General features: G+C 35.0%; 6 protein-coding genes and 1 non-coding gene across 7 annotated transcripts in view; 3 read left to right on the top strand and 4 right to left on the bottom strand.

Annotated features, from left to right (window-relative positions):
• LOC107638113 (transcription termination factor MTEF1, chloroplastic) lies at positions 3075–4468 on the top strand. Its single transcript, XM_016341287.2, has one exon. The coding sequence runs from the start codon at positions 3554–3556 to the stop codon at positions 4385–4387; it is 834 nt and encodes a 277-aa protein (XP_016196773.1). The 5' UTR covers positions 3075–3553; the 3' UTR covers positions 4388–4468.
• TRNAL-UAG lies at positions 5632–5711 on the top strand. The gene has a single exon. It is a non-coding gene; the product is annotated as a tRNA-Leu (tRNA).
• On the bottom strand, positions 5854–8224 carry LOC107637203 (pentatricopeptide repeat-containing protein At1g71460, chloroplastic-like). The gene has a single exon (XM_016340640.2). It carries the CDS (start codon positions 8141–8143, stop codon positions 6056–6058), a length of 2088 nt encoding a protein of 695 aa, XP_016196126.1. The 5' UTR covers positions 8144–8224; the 3' UTR covers positions 5854–6055.
• LOC107635228 lies at positions 13226–14070 on the top strand. Its single transcript, XM_016338634.2, has one exon. It carries the CDS (start codon positions 13391–13393, stop codon positions 13985–13987), a length of 597 nt encoding a protein of 198 aa, XP_016194120.1. The 5' UTR covers positions 13226–13390; the 3' UTR covers positions 13988–14070.
• LOC107635227 lies at positions 14280–16416 on the bottom strand. Its single transcript, XM_016338630.2, has 5 exons — positions 15806–16416; positions 15555–15635; positions 15361–15429; positions 15059–15244; positions 14280–14971 (listed from the first exon to the last, which is right to left on the bottom strand). The coding sequence occupies exons 1-5, from the start codon at positions 15905–15907 to the stop codon at positions 14345–14347; spliced, it is 1065 nt and encodes a 354-aa protein (XP_016194116.1). The 5' UTR covers positions 15908–16416; the 3' UTR covers positions 14280–14344.
• LOC107635229 lies at positions 16780–17871 on the bottom strand. Its single transcript, XM_016338635.2, has one exon. It carries the CDS (start codon positions 17461–17463, stop codon positions 16897–16899), a length of 567 nt encoding a protein of 188 aa, XP_016194121.1. The 5' UTR covers positions 17464–17871; the 3' UTR covers positions 16780–16896.
• Positions 18777–19241, bottom strand: part of LOC107635226 — a gene marked incomplete at its 5' end in the record, with an annotated part of 1975 nt that continues 1510 nt past the window's right edge. The window contains 1 exon segment of the mRNA XM_016338629.2: positions 18777–19077. Within this exon segment, the coding sequence (XP_016194115.1) occupies positions 19014–19077 (64 nt within the window).

The raw sequence follows: 19241 nt of genomic DNA, 5'->3' as shown, positions 1-19241 counted from the left end.
AATTATAATAGTAAAAAGAAAAATATCATTTATATATATTTTTTCTTGTTATTAACTCTAATTTATTTTTCTCAGTTCTCACAAAAAACTTTCAATCTATTATTTCTACCAATATTCTTTTTAATTTATATCTCAATAACCGTAGTATCTGAGACAAGTAATTTTATGATAAATTTAAAGAAGTTTATATGAAAAATAACAAAATAGGTCCGAAATTTCCTTTATGCTTGTATACATAATGATCTATTTCTTATCTATATCTGAGTTATGGATTTCCTTTTAGTGATGAAGAGTTAAGTTTTGTTAGGTAATTAACTACCTTGTTTTTTTTCTTCTGCAGAATATCAGCTTACATTTCTTTATTTTCTCAAAAATTTGTTTTTCTTTCTACAACCATCTCCCAAACCATTTTTTTCTCTCATTTCCCTTTTTTATTGGTTAGACACTTGGTTCCTATACTTTTCCGTTAATTATTAGGTGAAAGAAGTTAATTCCCTTTGTTTTCCCATCTCTTAATAGCATATTATGGCCAATGAATTATAACTCAAATGACATAGTCTCTCTATACTTATCTAAGAAGTTGCAAATTTGAGTATTCCTATCTTTAGTAAAAAAAAAAATAATAGCAGATTATGAAGATCAATTTCTGCTAGCTTGCTCCTAAGGATCAACCTTGGAATAACATGATACTAACGCATCCAAGCAACTATCACTTTTCTATTTTTAAAATGTTTATCAGCTTATACAGGCTTGAAGTTTAAAAGACTAATTTAATTTAGCAGGGTAAAACCAGCTTAGGAGTTATTAACTTCCTTGCAACAACGACTATTTGAAAAATTATTCACACTTGTCTCTTTTTTCTTTTTTTATATATATTCTAATGTTTCCTAAGCCCAAATATTGACAGAGCTGTAATATTTTCTTGCATTTTTATAGTTTACAAACCAAAGACTTCCATGCCGTTCTTGGAAACTTCATAGAAACTTTGTAGAACACTAACGTTTTGCAAGTCTTTATGGGGCTCTCATTTAGCAAATAAAAACACATTTATAACTATTTATTTTTGCAGATGTTTTCTCTTTTAAACAAACATTACATTACTCCATATATATATATATAATTCTTGGAAATTCCAATGAAGCTAACATAGTAATAACCAACTAAACCAATGAAGAAGCCTTCTACAACATAATTGAATTCCTCATTCCTAAGCTGCTTGATTCACCTAAAAAGTAAAAAGTCATCGTCCTTTTTTTTATTTCATATATACTTTAATCAAATGAAATAGAAAAGGAGCCAAACGATAGTTCATACTTTTGTAAGCTATGCTTTGAATTTACATTTACCAAACTCACTATGACAAATAATAATTCTATAAATGTTATGTACCAACCTCCATTCACTTCCACTTTGCATTAAACTTTTCATCATTTTTATATGAGATTCTTAATTCTTAGTCAAGGAAACCTTCCCCAAATATTTTCACTAATGTAAACCAAGGAATGACCAAATTAGAACTATAGCCAAATTTATCACAATATTAGGCAAAAGGTTATCCATTGAAGATCAAGTTTCCCTCTGCTTCAAGAATGCCTATTACTATCATCATCGTTATTATTATTGTTGTTGTTATGCTGAACTCACTCACAGCCACAGGCACAGGCCAGGGGATGTTGAACCAGAATCATGTTCTGTGCCATGAAAAAAGATAGAAATGCACTTTCAGCATTTATGCAGGGGATTGAAGATCCACACAAGTTTCTCTCATCTAGGTCCACTGAACAAGATTGCTGCAAATGGTTTGGAGTTGAATGCAACAACATCACAGGTAGAGTCACCATGCTAGATCCTTCGTCGTGTTCTTCTTCAGCATAGCTGACAATAACTTATCAGGACCTATCTCTCCCAAGCTTGTGTGATAACATGGAGAATCAATCAGAGTTAATTCAGTTGGATCTCTCAAATAATCTCTTTTCTGGAGAAATTCCTGATTGTTGGACCCTTTTCAAATCCTTGAGCCATTTGAGTTTGGGGGGAAACAAGTTAACTGGTAAAATTCCTGACTCTATTGGTTCATTGGCAATACTCTAAACTTAAGACTTAATAACAACAATTTCTCTGGGAATGTTCATCCTTCACTTAAAAACTGCAAACAATTGTGGTCCTTGAAATATTCCAACCTGGATCACCCAATTGAATATGATCCTTTTGTTTCGGTCGAGCAAATTCAGTGGCAGTATTCCATTGCAAATCGGTGAACTGTCTAATCTTATTGATGGTTAACCCTACTGATGGCTACTTCTTGGAACCAGACTTCAATAAGGAGTAGTTACATACTTACCCGAAACTTACCGAGGATCTAGATTTGCTTCTGAAAGGCCATGAACTTCCTACAAGAAGTATATTATGCTTTTGCGCATCGTTGATTTCTCGAGCAACAAGCTTTCAGGATCAATCCTTTCAGAGTTATTTAGGCTCTGCGTTGCAGGCGATAGACCTGTCCCATAATCATTTGAAGGGAGTGGTACCAAATGACATTGGACACATGAGGTTTTTGGAATCTTAAGACCTTTCAAACAATCAATTGTCCAGCGAATTCCTCAAAGCTTGCGGAATTTGTCTTTCCAGGGTCATTTGAACTTGTCATACAATGATTTCAAGGGAATGATTCCACTGAGCACCCAACTTCAGAGCTTTTTGGAGCTCCCCTTCTCAAGAACTGCACACAAGAGAAAGACCACAACAGATCCAAACAGAAGGAAGACAGAGATAGTGATGAGTTTGGAGCCTCTTTCCTCATTGGCATGGGAGTTGGCTTTGCTTCTTGTTTCTGGGTAGTTCGTAGCACCATTTTCTTCATCAAGAGATGCAGGCATGCTTATTTTCGGATGCTTGATAACCTCTATATCTTTGTTGTGGTAAAAATGAATCGCTTTCTCTAAGAAGTAAAAACTCAACAAATTGCATTACTAGCAATCTTGGGAGGCATGCTTTTTTTGTTAAGGTATGAATCTTAAATCCTAATGTTAATTGTTGCTTTCTGTGTTCCCTAAAGAAGACATTTGGTCATCTTATAAGTATTGGAGAATATATTAGAAAGAAAAGATTGTGCATCAACATGTCAAATTTATATTGAATGTATGCAGTGCAAAACTTGTTTCGGGACTTGCTCTGATTTTTTTTTTTCTAATTGAACTGAAGTCGTAAAATAAAAAATGAGTACAAATTTAGATTAAAAAAAATTAAACGGCGAAAACAGAGACAGATTTGGATGTATAAAAATGAAGCAAGTTTTCATAAATAAATTCCATAGGTAAATTCATACAGAAAATTTCTCAATGTATCTGCACGTAATATTTTATCTTTTACTAACCCGGCTATATTTATTAAAAATTAATAAATAACTTATAGTCTTATACCCATTATTTTTGAGATAACAGCATTTAAATAAATAGAAGTATGAAAAATCGTTACAGAGCAATTATGGTTGTTAGTTGATACCTTATCCTCTTCACTTCAGCTTCAAGATCAGTTCAGTTCAGCACACACAAAAATGCTTCTCTCTTTACACCTGCCTTCACCATCCCCTTCTTCTTACCACACTCCTTCCAGAACCTTCCACAACAAACCCCACTACATCAAGTTCCGTACATCTTACCGCCAAAATCTCCGTTACCTCCAACACCTAACCGTTATCCCGCCCGACTCCCTCCCTGACTCCGACACTCTCCACCGCATATTCGCCACCGTTAACCTCCTCAAATCCCACTCCCTCTCCGACTCCGACATCCCCCGCATCGCCGCTGCTGCCCCCTCCCTCTTCTCCCCCTCCTCCGCCGCCTTCTCCCCCGATAACATATCCGCCGTGTTCCACTTCCTCGCCACCGACGTCGCCGCCTCCTCCGCCGAGTCCCGCGGCCTCGTCCTGCGGTGCCCTCACCTACTCCTCTCCCCGCACCCCGACCTCTGCCTCCGCCCAACGCTCTACTTCCTCCGCGACGAGATCGGGCTCTCCGGTCTGAACCGGCCGACGAACAGGAACGCGCATCTGCTGAACACGCGCGTGGAGGATCTGCGCGTGAGGGTGGAGTTTTTGACGGAGGAGGTTGGGTTTGAGTATGAGGAGGCGGTTAGGGCGTTGGTACGGGTACCGGCTATATTCGGTTACGGTTTGGAAAGTAATTTGAGGCCGAAATTTGAGTATTTGGTTGGTGAGATGGGTAGGGATGTTGAAGAACTGAAAAAGTTTCCACACTACTTTGGGTTTAGCTTGCATAACAAAATTGTGCCAAGGCATTTACATTTGAAGCAAATGGGTGTTGTTGGTGTTCCTTTGAATAAGATGCTTATGTGGCGTGATGAAAGATTCTATGCAAAATGGAAGTGATAGTAGTATATTCATCACTTATAACTTGTTACTTTTGTTAATATTCATGTATAGAATCATGGTATTTTTTGCCTTGGTTTTGATTTTGGCATTCTGATCAATTTAATTGACTAATATATTTTTTAGACTAATTTGGGGCGTTTGATCTTTCAAGAACACAAACATTATCTTCTAAGGACTAAATTGAGAGCAATTTAAGCAGATTTATTTTATATTTTGATGCATTTTAGAAGCTCTTTGTGTCTCCAGATAATGAAATCTTAGGAAATGAAGCTTTGTCAACAGTTGGAGAAAATATACCTATTTTGACTCTCTTACTGACAAATTGTAGACTAGTACCCGTTAAAACCAATAGCAATGAAGCGTTGTTTCGAGGAAGTTAATATTGGTGTGTTAATTCTTTAATCTGGTTTTGGAAAAGCTCAATTTCAAGATAACCTATCATATATTTTGAAAAATCAACAAATCTTGAAGAAGCTGATTCGTCCTTAAATAAGGATTGTGGAGCTTCATTATATAACAATAAAGCAAACACGTTGATTCCAATATATAACTGGGATTATGTTTTCCTCTATGTTCCGCATGGTGAACTCACTCATGGTCATTGGTCAGGATGACTTGAAAAATGTTCTTGGTAACGAAAATGATCAAAATGCGCATTCAGTGTTTACACAAGGCATTTAAGATCCATGGAACAGGCTCTCATCTTAGTCCAGTGAACAAGATTACTGCAACTGGTTTGGTGTGCAGTGTGACAACATCACAGGGGCGAAATCAATTTCTCATCTATGTTTGATCTTGAATTTCTAAGCTACTTGGATTTGAGCAAAAACATCAAACTCAAAACCTTAAGGTAGTAAGTTAATGAGTTTCATATACTACTCCTCACACTTGTAACATTAGCAGTCATCACTGGACTATTGATTGTTGTTGCTCTATTGTGCATTTGATAGATGCTTTACTATTAGTTACATGATATATGTACTGTTTGACAAATACATATTTGTGCATAGTTTCATAAATCCGGATTTAGAATAAACGACTAAGCATTTTATCAATAAAGCTTTCATGTCGTTAGTATTTAGTAGGCCTTTAATTTATTTCAGTCTAGAAATGATAAAAACTTAATATTTTTAAAGTATTGTAAAAGGCAAAGCTGGTTATCCAGAAAGCAATGAAAAATTGAAAATAGGTCAGCAATAATTCAATTACTAATATAATTGTATTGGAAACAAACAACATCTGACAGTTTGGCCGAGTGGTCTAAGGCGCCAGATTTAGGCTCTGGTCCGAAAGGGCGTGGGTTCAAATCCCACAGCTGTCATTTGTTTTCTCTCTTTTTGTCATTTTGGACAAATATCTTGCCAGCTTAGTCACTCACTCCATTCACAATCCAAATGCCCCTCTCAACTCAGTACATACCGGTAGATAAAATATAAACTTAAATACATGAACTAAATTAGGTAACCAATTATATTTATATCTTGGGTTAAACAAAAAATTTATAATTTTGAAATATAGTTATTACAATGAGTATGGTAAAAAAATTTCAAATAAATTACAACTTATGGATTCTTAACAAAAATTACATGTCTCTAGTTAATCTACATTCAAGAATGTTTTAACAATATGTAAATCTTCCATATGAAAACTGGGATGTTGCCTTCTCTATGCAACAGAACTCATCTGTATAAGTTTTTGAGCTTTCTCCAGTTGACCATCATGGGTAAGTAGTCGGACCATTATATCAAAATGTTCTTTAGATGGTTCAATTTTATATCTAGTCATTAACTTGAATATCCTATAAGCATCATCAACAAATCCAGCTCTGTCGAAGATAGATAGCATGGCGTCAAAAGTGAAATGCGTCGGAGTAGAACCTCTCGATGTCATCCGATCGAAAAGAGCAATTGCACCTTCATACAATTCATTATTTCCATAGGCCCTAATAAGAGCAGTCCATGTCATTGAACCTTTAACAGGGACAGCATCAAATACCAACTTTGCCTTATTAACCTCTCCCAAAGTCCCATACATATTGATAAGTTCTGCAGAAACAAAAGGGACTTTTGCGAAATCCTTTTTCAAGAGCTGTGCATGAATCTCTTTTCCATGCTTCAAAAGTTTTAGCTCACCACAAACACTCAGCATCCTTGCTATTGCAACTGAGTCCGGCCTATGCTTTGATGATTGCATTGACCTTATCACATCAAGTGCTTCATGATGATACCCATTTTCTACATATGAATCAATCATGGCTGTCCATGAAATAACTGTCCTTTTCTCCATACTGTCAAATAGTCTTTCAGAGTATTCAATCACGCCACACTTCGAGTACATTACCATCAACGAATTAGTTATGGACGCGTTAGGCAAAAACCAATGCTTCAAAGCATAAGCATGAACCTGCTTCCCCTGTTTCAAAGCCCTCAACTGAGCACATACTGGAAGAACAGTTGCAACTGTCACAACATCAGGCCTGAACCCTTCTTGCTGCATCCAAATAGTCGACCTCAGTGCCTGCTCCAACCTACCATTCCAAGCATAACCGGACATTAAAGCCGTCCAACAAACCAAATTCCTCTCCGGCGAGCTATAAAAAACTCGCCTAGCCGAACTCATATCCCCACATTTGCAATACATATCAATCAAGGCAGACTGAATAGGCACTCGCCTATAGTACTCCTTCGTCTTCACCACATAAGCATGGACCTCTTTGCCCAATCGCTGCTCAGAAACTTCCCCTATTGCAGGAAGAACTGACATCACCACAACTGAATTAACCTCCACTCCTTCCTCCACCATCCACCTCACATATTCCAACGCCTCCCTCTGCAGCCTATTATGCACAAAACCCGCCACCATTGCTCCCCAAACCACAACATCCCTGCTGGGAATTTCGTCAAACACGCGGCGCGCAAGATTGATCCTCCCACACTTGAAGTATAAATCAATCAAACTTGTCCTAATAATTGAACTATCAACCAAACCATTCTTGATCAACAACCCATGAGCCTTGAGGCCCTGGAAAAGGGCAGGTGCACCGGCGAAACTCTTGATCACAGTAGTGAAAGTATACACATTCAACTCAACACCCAATGCCCTCATCTCAGTATAAGCTTTAAGCACATCAAGGTAGTGCTTTTTACCCGCAATCACAGACCCTCTTAACAACGCATTCCATGGGTACACACTGTTACAGGGTAACTCGTTAAAGATTTGTTTGGCTTCTTCCAAAGCGCCGCAAGAGGTGTACATGTGAACAAGCTTCGTTCGCAAAAACTCGTTGTTTTCGAAGCCGTTGATTCGGATATGGACGTGGACTTCTCTACCGTGTTGTAGCGACTTGGTGCGAATGCAGGCGGCGATGAGAGCGGAGAAAGTGGTGGCATTGACAGGGATTCCCTGTTGGTCAACATAATCGAGAATGGTAAGTGCTTCTTTGAGTTTGTCTTGGCGCGCGAATCGTTTGATGTCTTTGTAGATAGAGCGTGGATTTTTTGTGTGGATGGGTAAGGAGGATGGAAATGCATCTTTCTGTTTGAAATGTTTCAGCTTCTTGTAGTGGTGGTGATGGTGATGGCGGTGGTTCTTGGTGGTGGGGAATTGGGACGGCTCTGTTGTGTGGTGGGGTTTCTTTGGGAGTGGTGGTTTGAAGTTGAAGAGTTGGAAGGTGATTTTGGTGTTGGAGGATGGCGAAGGTGAGGTGGGATTTGGAGGGAACGAGTGAAGTTGGAGGGAGAGAGAGGCTGCCATGGTTGAGAGAGGGACGGGAAAGAGCTTCTTTTAACTAGAAAGGCTCTCAAAGTCATCAAATTATCCTCACTTATTTTTCTGGAAGAGAAAACTTGAAAGCCAAATAGAATTTGTTATTTTTATCCGTATTTTTTTAAATGATAGGTGATCAAAATATTTTGATAATTAAATTCAAGTTAGTCAGTCTAAACTAGCAAACGTTATTCATACAATACAGGAGTGTTTGCTGTGTGGTTTGGATCGGTTTTGAGTAAAAAACTCATCCAATTCGAACACTATATTTATTTGTTGTGCAGTTTGGATTGAATAATTTTTTTAAAAAAATTCGATCTGATCCAATTTCGAGCGGTTTGGATTAAATTGAATTTGTGGTTTTGTAAATTAAAAAAATTAAATATATATAATAAGTCTCAACATCAAATTTCAAATAATCAACAATAACATAAAAAGGATCCAATTCAACGGTTAAAAAAAAAGATCCAATCAAATCCGAATTAATACGATTTTAATCGGTTTTTAATTTGAATTGGATTGAATGGGCGGTTTAATTTAGATAGGGTTGGATTTGAACACCCTTAATATAATATGACCATGAATCATGCAAGTTTTTTATTTTTAATTGAATTCAAGTAAGTTAGTCTAATCACTCATATAATATACGCATGAATTATGCTCTTTTTGTTGTGGTAAATTTTTTTTGTGACTTTTTGTTGTGGTAATTGAATTCAAATAAGTTAGTCTAATGCAAAAATCACTCATATAATAGATGAATCATGTTGTAAAACAACTAAATAAATAAGGAAGATATAAAATAAAATAAAATACGTAAATAGAAAACTCTAGCATTAATATAATTAGCTCAATAATAATTTATATATATACATTAATATTATATGTTGTAATATGTATATATATGTAAAGATAGAAAGAAGTATTAAAAGTAAAAAGAGAGATAATTGCATTTGTAAGAAGAAAGGAGAGAGGAAGCATTTGCTTTATTGCTTTTATTGATTTTTGCTGTGTATAAAACAAGCGAGGCTTCACCTATTTATACTGGTGACAAGCCTTTGGTTTCAACCTTCATTTACTTTCATTTTGCCTTGAAAATAAATCTTTTTGCATGGGAAAGATTATTAGCCGCCCAATTGATAAATGGGCATTCATTTCATGTTTATCCCAACACTCCCCCTTGAATGTCCATTAAGGATTATGCCTCGTTAAAACCTTACTAAAGAAAATCCAGTGGGAAAAAACCTTAGTGAAGGAAAAAGAGTACAATATCCTTTAGTGATGGGGACTGCCTCATTAAAAACCTTGTCAAGAAAAACCTAATGGAAAAAAAACCTGACCAAGGGAAAAAGAGTACAGTCTCCCCCTCTTGCCGATATCATTTAATGTTTCGAAATCGGCGCATCCCAATCTCATGTACCAATCTTTCAAAGGAGGATTTTGGAAGTGACTTTGTAAATAAATCTGCCAGATTGTCACTTGAACGGATCTGTTGGACATCAATTGTCCCTTGATTTTGAAGGTCATGAGTGAAGAAGAATTTGGGAGAAATATGCTTTGTTCTATCACCTTTGATGTATCCACCCTTAAGTTGAGCAATGCATGCTGTATTATCTTCAAATAGGACAGTTGGAGCTATCTTATGATCAATCAGTCCACATGATGACAGAATATATTGAATCAGACCCCTCAGCCAAAAACACTCGCGACTAGCTTCATGAATCGCCAGTATTTCAGCATGATTAGAGGAGGTTGCTGCTATCGTCTGTTTTGTGGGCCTCCATGATATAGCTGTACCACCATATGTGAACAGGTATCCTGTTTGAGATCTCCCTTTATGTGGATCAGACAAGTATCCAGCATCTGCATAGCCAACTAGATGAATAAAGATCTCACCTTTTATATGCTCGATTTGCAGGCCGAGACAAAACTTAGTCTTTCCAAGATCTTTCATCTCAAACTCTTCTTTTAAAGTTTTTATAATTGTTGGAATCTCTTCAGAAGTCCCAATGATATTTAAATCATCAACGTACACAGCAATTATAATGAACCCAGATATAGTTTTCTTTATGAAAACACATGGGCAGATATCATCATTCTTGAATCCGTTTTTGGCCAGATATTCAGTAAGACGATTATACCACATTCGTCCAGATTGCTTTAGACCATATAAAGATCTTTGCAATTTGACTGAGTATAACCCTTGCGAATATTCACTGGATGGTTTAGATATCTTTAGTCCTTCAGGGATTTTCATATAGATATCCCGATCTAATGAGCCGTATAAATAGGTTGTTACCATATCCATTAAATGCATATGCAGTTTATGATATGCAGATAAACTGACCAAATAACGCAATGTTATCGCATCCACTACAGGGGAATACGTTTCTTCATAATCTATACCGGGCCTTTGTGAAAAACCTTGTGCCACAAGTCGGGCTTTGTAGCGCACAACTTCATTTTTCTCATTTCGTTTTCTCACAAATACCCACCAGTATCCAACAGGTTTTACATCTTCTGGTGTACGGACTACAGATCCGAAGACTTCACGTTTTGCAAGTCAGTCTAATTCAGCCTTCATGGCTTCTTTCCCTTTTGGCCAATCATTCCTTTGTCGACATTCTTCGACTGATCTTGGCTCAAGATCCTTACTTTCATGCATGATATCTAATGCCACATTATATGCAAATATTTCATTGACAATTGTCTTATTTCGGTCCCATTTCTCTCCTGTAAAGACATAATTTATCGAGATCTCGTCATTTTCACAATTTTCAGGTACCTGAACGTCTTCTGACGTTATATCAAAATTTTGGACAACTGCAGGTGTCTCTACTATGTCTTTTTCAACAGGAACATTATTTACCTCTTTTCTTTTTCGAGGATTTTTGTCTTTAGAACCGACAGACCTGCCACGCTTCTGGCGTGTATTTGCTTCAGTGGCTATTTGTCCTACTGAGACATCAATTCGAATTGGGGCATTTTTCGCCCTACCACGCTTCTGGCGTGAATTCGCTTCAGTGGCTACTTGTCCTACTGGGACATCAATTCGAATTGGGGCATTTTCCGCTGGTATATAAGATTTAGTTATCCTCTTTGTATCGGAAAATGCATCAGGCAAATCATTCGCTATTCTTTGCAAATGTATAATCTTTTAAACTTCCAGTTCACATTGCCCTGATCGAGGATCTAAATGCATCAACGATGATGCATTCCAGTTAAGTTCCTTTTCAGGAAGCTTATTCTCTCCCCCTAATGTTGGAAATTTTGATTCATCAAAATGACAATCCGCAAACCGGGCTTTAAATACATCTCCGAGACTTGGTAGATAACAGTGCATTATTTATTATAAATTTTGTTCCTCCAGGAAACAAAATTATAGCTCTTCCGGAGCCTTCTATCACATTGCCTGAGCCAATAATAGTATTAACATATTCCTCTTTTGGCACAAGATGGGTAAAATATATATCACTTTTGAGAATAGTGTGCGAACTTGCACTATCCACAAGGCATACATCTTCATTACATATTCTTGCCATTCTCGGAGTCTTCCTAAAAATTTGATCAGAGTCTCGTGCTGATAACGTGTTGTAAAACAACTAAATAAATAAGGAAGGTATAAAATAAAATAAAATATATAAATAGAAGACTCTAGCATTAATATAATTAGCTCAATAATAATTTATATATATACATTAATATTATATGTTGTAATATGTATATATATGTAAAGATAGAAAAAAGTATTAAAAGTAAAGAAAGAAATAATTGCATTTGTAAGAAGAAAGGAGAGAGGAAGTATTTGCTTTATTACTTTTATTGATTGTTGCTGTGTATAAAACAAGCGAGGCTTCACCTATTTATACTGGTGACAAGCCTTTGGTTTCAACCTTCATTTACTTTCATTTTGCCTTGAAAATAAATTTCTTTGCATGGAAAAAATTATTAGCCGCCCAATTGATAAATGGGCATTCATTTCATATTTATCCCAACAAATTAAGCGCTTTTTATTTTTTATTTTTTATATCTCTTCTTTTGTTGACGTGCGTTTCTTCTTCTTTTTTTAATACATTTTTTTTTTAAAAAAAACATAGAAATTTTGGTTGAAAAGATAGGAAGTTTAATTCCATAACATATAAATTATTTTGAATTACACAAATTTTTTATTTAAAAATAATAAAAAATATAATAAAAATCTTTTATATTTATTATTGTAAAATTTTTGTGTTTTCTCCTTTTGTTTTTTTACAAAAAGGTTATGTTTATCTTAAAATATTTATGTGTTCTTTTTTTTTTTCTAAAAAATTCTTGTGCTTTTCTTTATAAATTTCTCTATTTTCTTTCTAAATTTTAAAAAATGTACAAATAAATAAACAAAACAAAAAAATACATAAAAAGAAAGAGAAAAAATAAAAAAGGGGAGGAGCACTAGAAAATGAAGAAGAAAAAGAAAAGAAAACGAATAAAAAAGAACGAGACAAAGAAATGTTATACGAATTTGATTAAACTTAGTTACTAACAACATTTGGTTACGCCGGATTTTTGGGAAAAAAAAATTCTATCTATTTCAATAGAATTATTGTCTAAATCTAACATTCTTAAAACTTGAATGCATGGATAATTTTTCTATTGCTTGGGTGGATGGGCTGCATTAATAATTTGGAGATAAAATTCAACGTGCAATTTATTAAATCACATTTGACTAAGTCATTGTGCTCAAAGCACGCACTTCTCTTTCAATATGCTGTTTTCTTATCTATGTGCACTTCCCAAAATTCCCATCAATGACTTGAATAGTTGAATCTATTTTTCAACATATAATTTAATTCATCTTACCTCTATATTAATAGTCATCACTCTATCATTATTAAATTTACCACAATTTAATTTTAATTCAAAACTGTTGTTATTCACTTCTTAATCATATTTATATAAGCCAATAAGTTATAACTCAAATGGTATAGTCTTTCCATTCTCAATTAAGAGGTTGCGGGTTCGAGTCTCTTATGTTTGGTAAAAAAAAAAAATCATATTTATATAAACTATACCGTTAATATTCCTCTTTATACTTGTCCAAGTCTTCGGATTCAAAGTCTTCGATAATCGATATGCTTTTTCTCTTAGACTTGATCATACTCCCCTTTGATCCAAATTTTATATATATTCACAAGCCACTTTCACTGAATTTCATATACGAAGCTTAGAACGAATTTCTCTTATTTTTGTGTCACATAAATGGCAAATTATGGAACTACACAAAGAGTAGCAACCTCTTCCTCAAACTCTTCACCAAAGCCTGAAAACTATGAACCAAAAGTTCCAAATGAAAATCACTTCAAGATTTTCTGCCCCTTTAGCATTCCTTTAACATCAGAATCTGCAGCAGTTCGAATCATAAGAAACTTTGCCACCTATGGTCTATACTACACCCACTTTGTGTGGATCATACTATTCATAACTCTCATACCTGCCAGAAAAGTGTCACTGATTCTTCTCGTTATCATGACATATGTGACATCCCTTTTTCTTTTGATTCTAAGGACATGGCCAAATTCTTTTCTGCTTCACAAGATCATAAACAAGTGGTTTGTGTTGGCTGTGATTGCGGTTGCGACGGCGGTGCAGCTGGTTTTAACCGACGCTGGGATTCATCTGGCAGTGACTTTGGCTTGTAGTATGCCTCTTGTTTTGGTTCATGCAGTTTTGTGGGTTGGTTTTTATGGTTCTGAGGTTGTGAATTATGATGCTGGTTCTGCTTCTGCTTCAAGAGAAAGTGCTCCTCTTTTTGTAGTTAATGAGAGTGGAGATAAGGTTTCAAATGATGCTGTTTGACTTTTCTGTTTTTATGAGTCTTGCTCAAGAAATGAGTTTGTCAAATTAATGTGGTAATAAAACTGTCAATTTTTTTTTCTCTATGAATAAGTTGGCATTTATGTGTAATTACTTGAAATATGTTTGATCATATTTCTATTTCTGTATTGAATGGCAAGTTATGACTGTTTGATGAATTCAGATGAGTCTTGCTAAGATCTATATTTCAGAGAATAATATATACATGGGTTAGTAGAAGTCTAATAAGATCAACATGGGTTACATTAATAAAGATGGTTAGTTACATGTGGTGAAAACAAAAAATAAAAGTACATTAACAAATAATCAGAAACCATAATGCAATGCATAGCATTAGAATTACTCAGCTACTTCTACTTTTTTATACAGCCAGGAATAAAAAAGAACCAGCATGACCAAACCAACAAGAACCATAACAAAACCAAGAACACCTAAACATGTAAACAAGGTACCATGAATTCTAAATGTGCCACATATAACATTAAACCCTGATGCTGCAGCCACCAACACAGACAAAGAATACAGCAATGAGAGACATAACATTGAGATAATAGGCACTCTAAATCCCAAAGACCAAGCCACCATCACTGTGTATGCAAAGCTCACTATGAACATTCCGGTCCATATTGTCGCCGGTAAGAACCTTGTAGATGCTTGAAACAAGCTCAGTGGTATCTTTGAGTTGTTTCTTGTGCTTGCGAATTGCGAAAGGTTTTCGAAAGGACTACCTAAACAAGATAGCAATGCTGCTTGTACTCCAAGCAACTTCACTGCCAATGCGGCTCGGTGTTCTGGTGGACAAATTATCTCTGCTGAACAGAATTGCATGAATGTTTTTCTTGTAGAATCAGTTTGTTGAACCTTTTTGGTTAAGCCTTGGCTGCGATCCGAAATCCGGCTTGTGTCTTTTAGGTTTACCACCACATGGGAGGTGGAAGAAGAAGATACATCACATTCCTTTCTTGTCTGTTCATTTTGAAAGATCCACTGAAAATGTTACTCAATATTGCATAGACAAAGAAGATATGAGAATCATAAATTCCTTTTCTTTACCTGCTTTCTAGTTAAGTTGTAGCCAGAGTTCTTATTAGGCTTTTGCATTGACTTGTCAAGTTCTTGTTTTCTCTTTTCATCATTAGGCAGAAAATTGTGTTTCTCATCATCTTCTGTGACCCCCTCTTCATCATCATCATCATCATCATGGATATAGGCCTTGTTATAAGGCAACATTCTATCAGGCTGCATAGACATCCAGATACAGAAGTCATAAAAATTATATAAAGAACTTTGTTTTGATATTCCTTTAAAATTTTGAATGAAAGATTAAAAAATGATGAAGATAATCAATCTCTCACCTCATAAAATACTGCTGTAGCGTTTCTCAAGTATGCAATAGTTCTCAATAACTCCTTATTTGTAGGGTACTGCAAATTCAAAACACAGAAAACATGTATGTCAAAATAGCAAAAAAAAAAGAAACTCGGAAGGCACAGATCATATATAAAATTCAACAAAAAAATAAAAAAGGAAGTGTCAAGCAGTATCTTGCCTCAGTTTGTTTGCCTGAAATTCTTGCCGCCACTGATCCGCGGCGCAATCTCCTGTATATGATTGGATTTGGTTGTCTTGCCTTTGTTGTTTCAAGATATTGCAAACCAAATGAAGAAGTCAGTGAAACAAAAAGTCAACTATTGCTTCCTTACCTAATCAGAAAATATTTAGTGGTACAGTTCTTGATGCTATATATAATAAGATTCAATTATTCAACTTTGAGGGAATGCAAATAATGCATAAACTTACAGGCTTTCTTGGAAGCAAAAACTTGTTGCTTATGCTATTGTTCTTGTTGTTGTTATCATCTCTGTTCTGTTCTGAAACAGAAGGCATACTCAAAGAAGCCATGATCAAACAAGTGGATCACTGGATTGTTATAACTTCAAATATGGCAATTCACTCAATTCAGGTGGATCAACACAGGTTCTTATAAGTCAGTGTTTTGTGATTAAAAGGATTACTGTGGAAGAAAAGGTCAGTGAAGAGACACATGGAGGAAGTTGTAAGTCTCCATTTTTTACTTTGTAGAAGAAGATCTTGTTATATCATACTTTATTGTACTTACCAGTTTTTGTATGCAAAAGTCACTGCTCTATATAATACACTAACAATTCCTTCTTTTTTTTTTTGGTGTGGGATGGAAGCTTCTTCTACACATAAATTTTTGTAGAATATTCAATTTAAGACAATATATGTTCTATTCTTAATGATGTGAAAGAATGGTGAGAAAAAGATTAATCTTTTGGTGAGTATGATGTTGATTAGTAATTCGAAAGAATTAATACAACTATACAAGCACTTCATAAAGGTAATTTGAGGATAATAGTCTTAAATTACATATATGAGTGACATGAGTTCTTTTTTTTATATCATTGGTTTTACAACATAAAAATAAAATAAAATGTTCTAAACAATAAATTTTTCTGATTATTATTATTATTATTATTAATTTATTATTGTGAAAATACTTCCTCAAATACTAATAGCTCTTAACATAAACTTGATTCGAACTAACCTATCAGTTGGAACAAAGCTTTATTATTGAAAATGTCTTGAATTATTTTCACAGTAAGATAAAAGAATAAAGGGCAGCTCAGTGCATAACCATCCTGTATTATTGCAGAGTTTGAAAGACGGTTGCATCTAAAGGATATAATGCAGGCAGCCTAACCTGATAATTACATCAGTGACCGATTCATCACTGATTCCACAGCTTGAAGTAAGAAAAAAGAATGCTGCAATTTATTTTATTCACAATTCCAACACTTCTATTACATTACAATTGCAGTGAAAAAAAAAAAACAACAAAATTGAGATGTTGACTTATAACTAAAAAATCAAACTTCCTCTGTGCCATCAGCACCAACTTCACAATTACAATTACAATAATGATCTTCAGTGTCAAAGGAATGGTGATGAGCAATCCATAAAAGTGAATGAATCAAAATTATAGGAACAGCAATAGCTAAAGTAACTGCAAGATGAGACCCAGCTTCAGTCACCACAAGCATCACCACAGTTACAAACACTAGCAATGACAACACAAACCTTTTATCTATGACTTTGTGAAGCAAAACAGAATAAGGGAATGCCCTTAGAATTAAACAGTAAATGGTTATTACATATGTCATTATAACCAAAATAATCAATGAAATTTTATGCCTGGGGATGAGGACTATGAAGAGTATGATCCAAAAGAATAATGTGTAATATAAACCAAGATTCCCTAAGTTCCTCATGATTCTGATTGCTGCAGCTTCTGAAGTTAACGGCATGTTAAAGGGACAGTATATTTTGATGTCAGTATAGAGTTTTTCATGATTCTCTTTTGTTTCATGAGATTCAACTTTGGATGAAGGTTTTGAGGAGGTTGGTATTCTTTGGCTAGTTCCAAAATTTGCCATAGCATATGAAGTATGAAATTTGGAATATCAAAGAAGGGCTACGTAGAAAAAAAAAGGAACACTCTTTAACAACAATTACTGAAGCTAGAGGGTATTAGGTTCAATTGATGGCTGGTTGTGTTACTTTGATTGTGAATTTGGTTTATTATAAATATGTAGAATAGTGTCAATTTCTAGCTAAGTGGAAAGAGACATTTTGTCATTTAAGATTTTGGTAAATATGGAAGAAATTTCATAAAAGGAGAGTGTAATAACAGGGAACCTTCCTTTGTTGTTTCTAATGTTTGGTTTCCCTAAATATTCTGGCCCTACTTGTTTGTAGCCAAACATTTGAATTGTCTTCAGTTCAGTTTGATCAAGTACTAGTAGTGAAGGTGGTTTCAATCTGATATTTGTCTTTTTTTTTGTTTTTAACAAAATTATGTTTAAATGGATAAGAATGAGAAATCCAAAACAAACTCTTTAACAACAATTACTGAAGCTAGAGGGTATTAGGTTCAATTGATGGCTGGTTGTGTTACTTTGATTGTGAATTTGGTTTATTATAAATATGTAGAATAGTGTCAATTTCTAGCTAAGTGGAAAGAGACATTTTGTCATTTAAGATTTTGGTAAATATGGAAGAAATTTCATAAAAGGAGAGTGTAATAACAGGGAACCTTCCTTTGTTGTTTCTAATGTTTGGTTTCCCTAAATATTCTGGCCCTACTTGTTTGTAGCCAAACATTTGAATTGTCTTCAGTTCAGTTTGATCAAGTACTAGTAGTGAAGGTGGTTTCAATCTGATATTTGTCTTTTCTTTTGTTTTTAACAAAATTATGTTTAAATGGATAAGAATGAGAAATCCAAATTTATTTCTTGATTGCCATTTTGTCATTTAAGATTTTTTGAATCTACATACTTGGTTTTGAAGTGAAGTGTGGTTCTGGTTGTCTGTTGTCATTAATAATAGTAGTAAATATACTATCAAAATACTGACTAGTACTTAAAAAATAGTGATCCTAGTTGGTATGATTGTTGCAACCTCTAATAATTTGTAAGCATCTGCTTCAAATTTATGCAAATACTTTTCAAGCTTTAACTGGTCAAAATTCATTAGTGAAGACCTTAGGAATTAAAAGTAGGTTAGAGGACTGAACTAAGATAAATCCATCTTTCCCTTTTTTTTTTCCTCTGCTTTTGTTTTACTGCAAAGAAGGAAGGAGAACAAATATCTACCATAATTTCATCTCTAACAAGGAAGAAGTGGTTATATTTTAGCAAATCCATCGACTGCATTTTGATTGGCTTCTAAAGCAACCCACAATTAAAAGTTTTATGAAACACTAATTTCTCTAAAGTAATTTATTGCCAAACATGCTCCAGAACAGGTTACAGATGAAGTGGTATTTACAGCAAATGGTGAATGGAATGTTATATCCTGAACTCCCACATAGTAACCATCTGAATTGAGAAATAAATGATAGGATAGCAGAAAATATCCACATATATGATCGTCATAACAGAACAGCAATCAATGGTACGAACATGTTTCAAATGGGGTTCAGCACTCAACTTTGCCGAAACTTTGGCCACACAGTGATTACTCCTGGTCTCATCTCCTCAAACCGGTATCTGCAGAACACAAAACATGAGCAAATAAGGTACCAACTAGTAAGAACCAAGGTATTCGATTTTCTGAGTGTCACGGTGCACTAGGCCACCGATCTTCATTTTCAATGTCATCTGCATTCCTCAAAGGTAAGGGGGTAATACAGAAAGGAAAGATGTTTCACCTG

Source organism: Arachis ipaensis, chromosome B04 (assembly GCF_000816755.2).
Source record: "Arachis ipaensis cultivar K30076 chromosome B04, Araip1.1, whole genome shotgun sequence".
In the NCBI taxonomy this organism is placed as follows: Eukaryota; Viridiplantae; Streptophyta; class Magnoliopsida; order Fabales; family Fabaceae; genus Arachis; species Arachis ipaensis.
Note: the sequence above shows the minus strand (reverse complement) of the source record. Positions and strands in the feature narration are given on the sequence as shown.

Bases quoted from the DNA above. Each gene is read 5' to 3' on its own strand.
- LOC107638113 (XM_016341287.2), top strand. From the start codon at position 3,554: ATGCTTCTCTCTTTACACCTGCCTTCACCATCCCCTTCTTCTTACCAC.
- LOC107637203 (XM_016340640.2), bottom strand. From the start codon at position 8,143: ATGGCAGCCTCTCTCTCCCTCCAACTTCACTCGTTCCCTCCAAATCCC.
- LOC107635227 (XM_016338630.2), bottom strand. From the start codon at position 15,907: ATGGCTTCTTTGAGTATGCCTTCTGTTTCAGAACAGAACAGAGATGAT. The intron at 15,430-15,554 runs GCAAGATACTGC...TTGAATTTGCAG, and splicing joins TTTCAGGCAAACAAACTGAG to TACCCTACAAATAAGGAGTT. The intron at 14,972-15,058 runs GTAAAGAAAAGG...CAAAATGAACAG, and splicing joins ACAACTTAACTAGAAAGCAG to ACAAGAAAGGAATGTGATGT.
- LOC107635228 (XM_016338634.2), top strand. From the start codon at position 13,391: ATGGCAAATTATGGAACTACACAAAGAGTAGCAACCTCTTCCTCAAAC.
- LOC107635229 (XM_016338635.2), bottom strand. From the start codon at position 17,463: ATGGCAAATTTTGGAACTAGCCAAAGAATACCAACCTCCTCAAAACCT.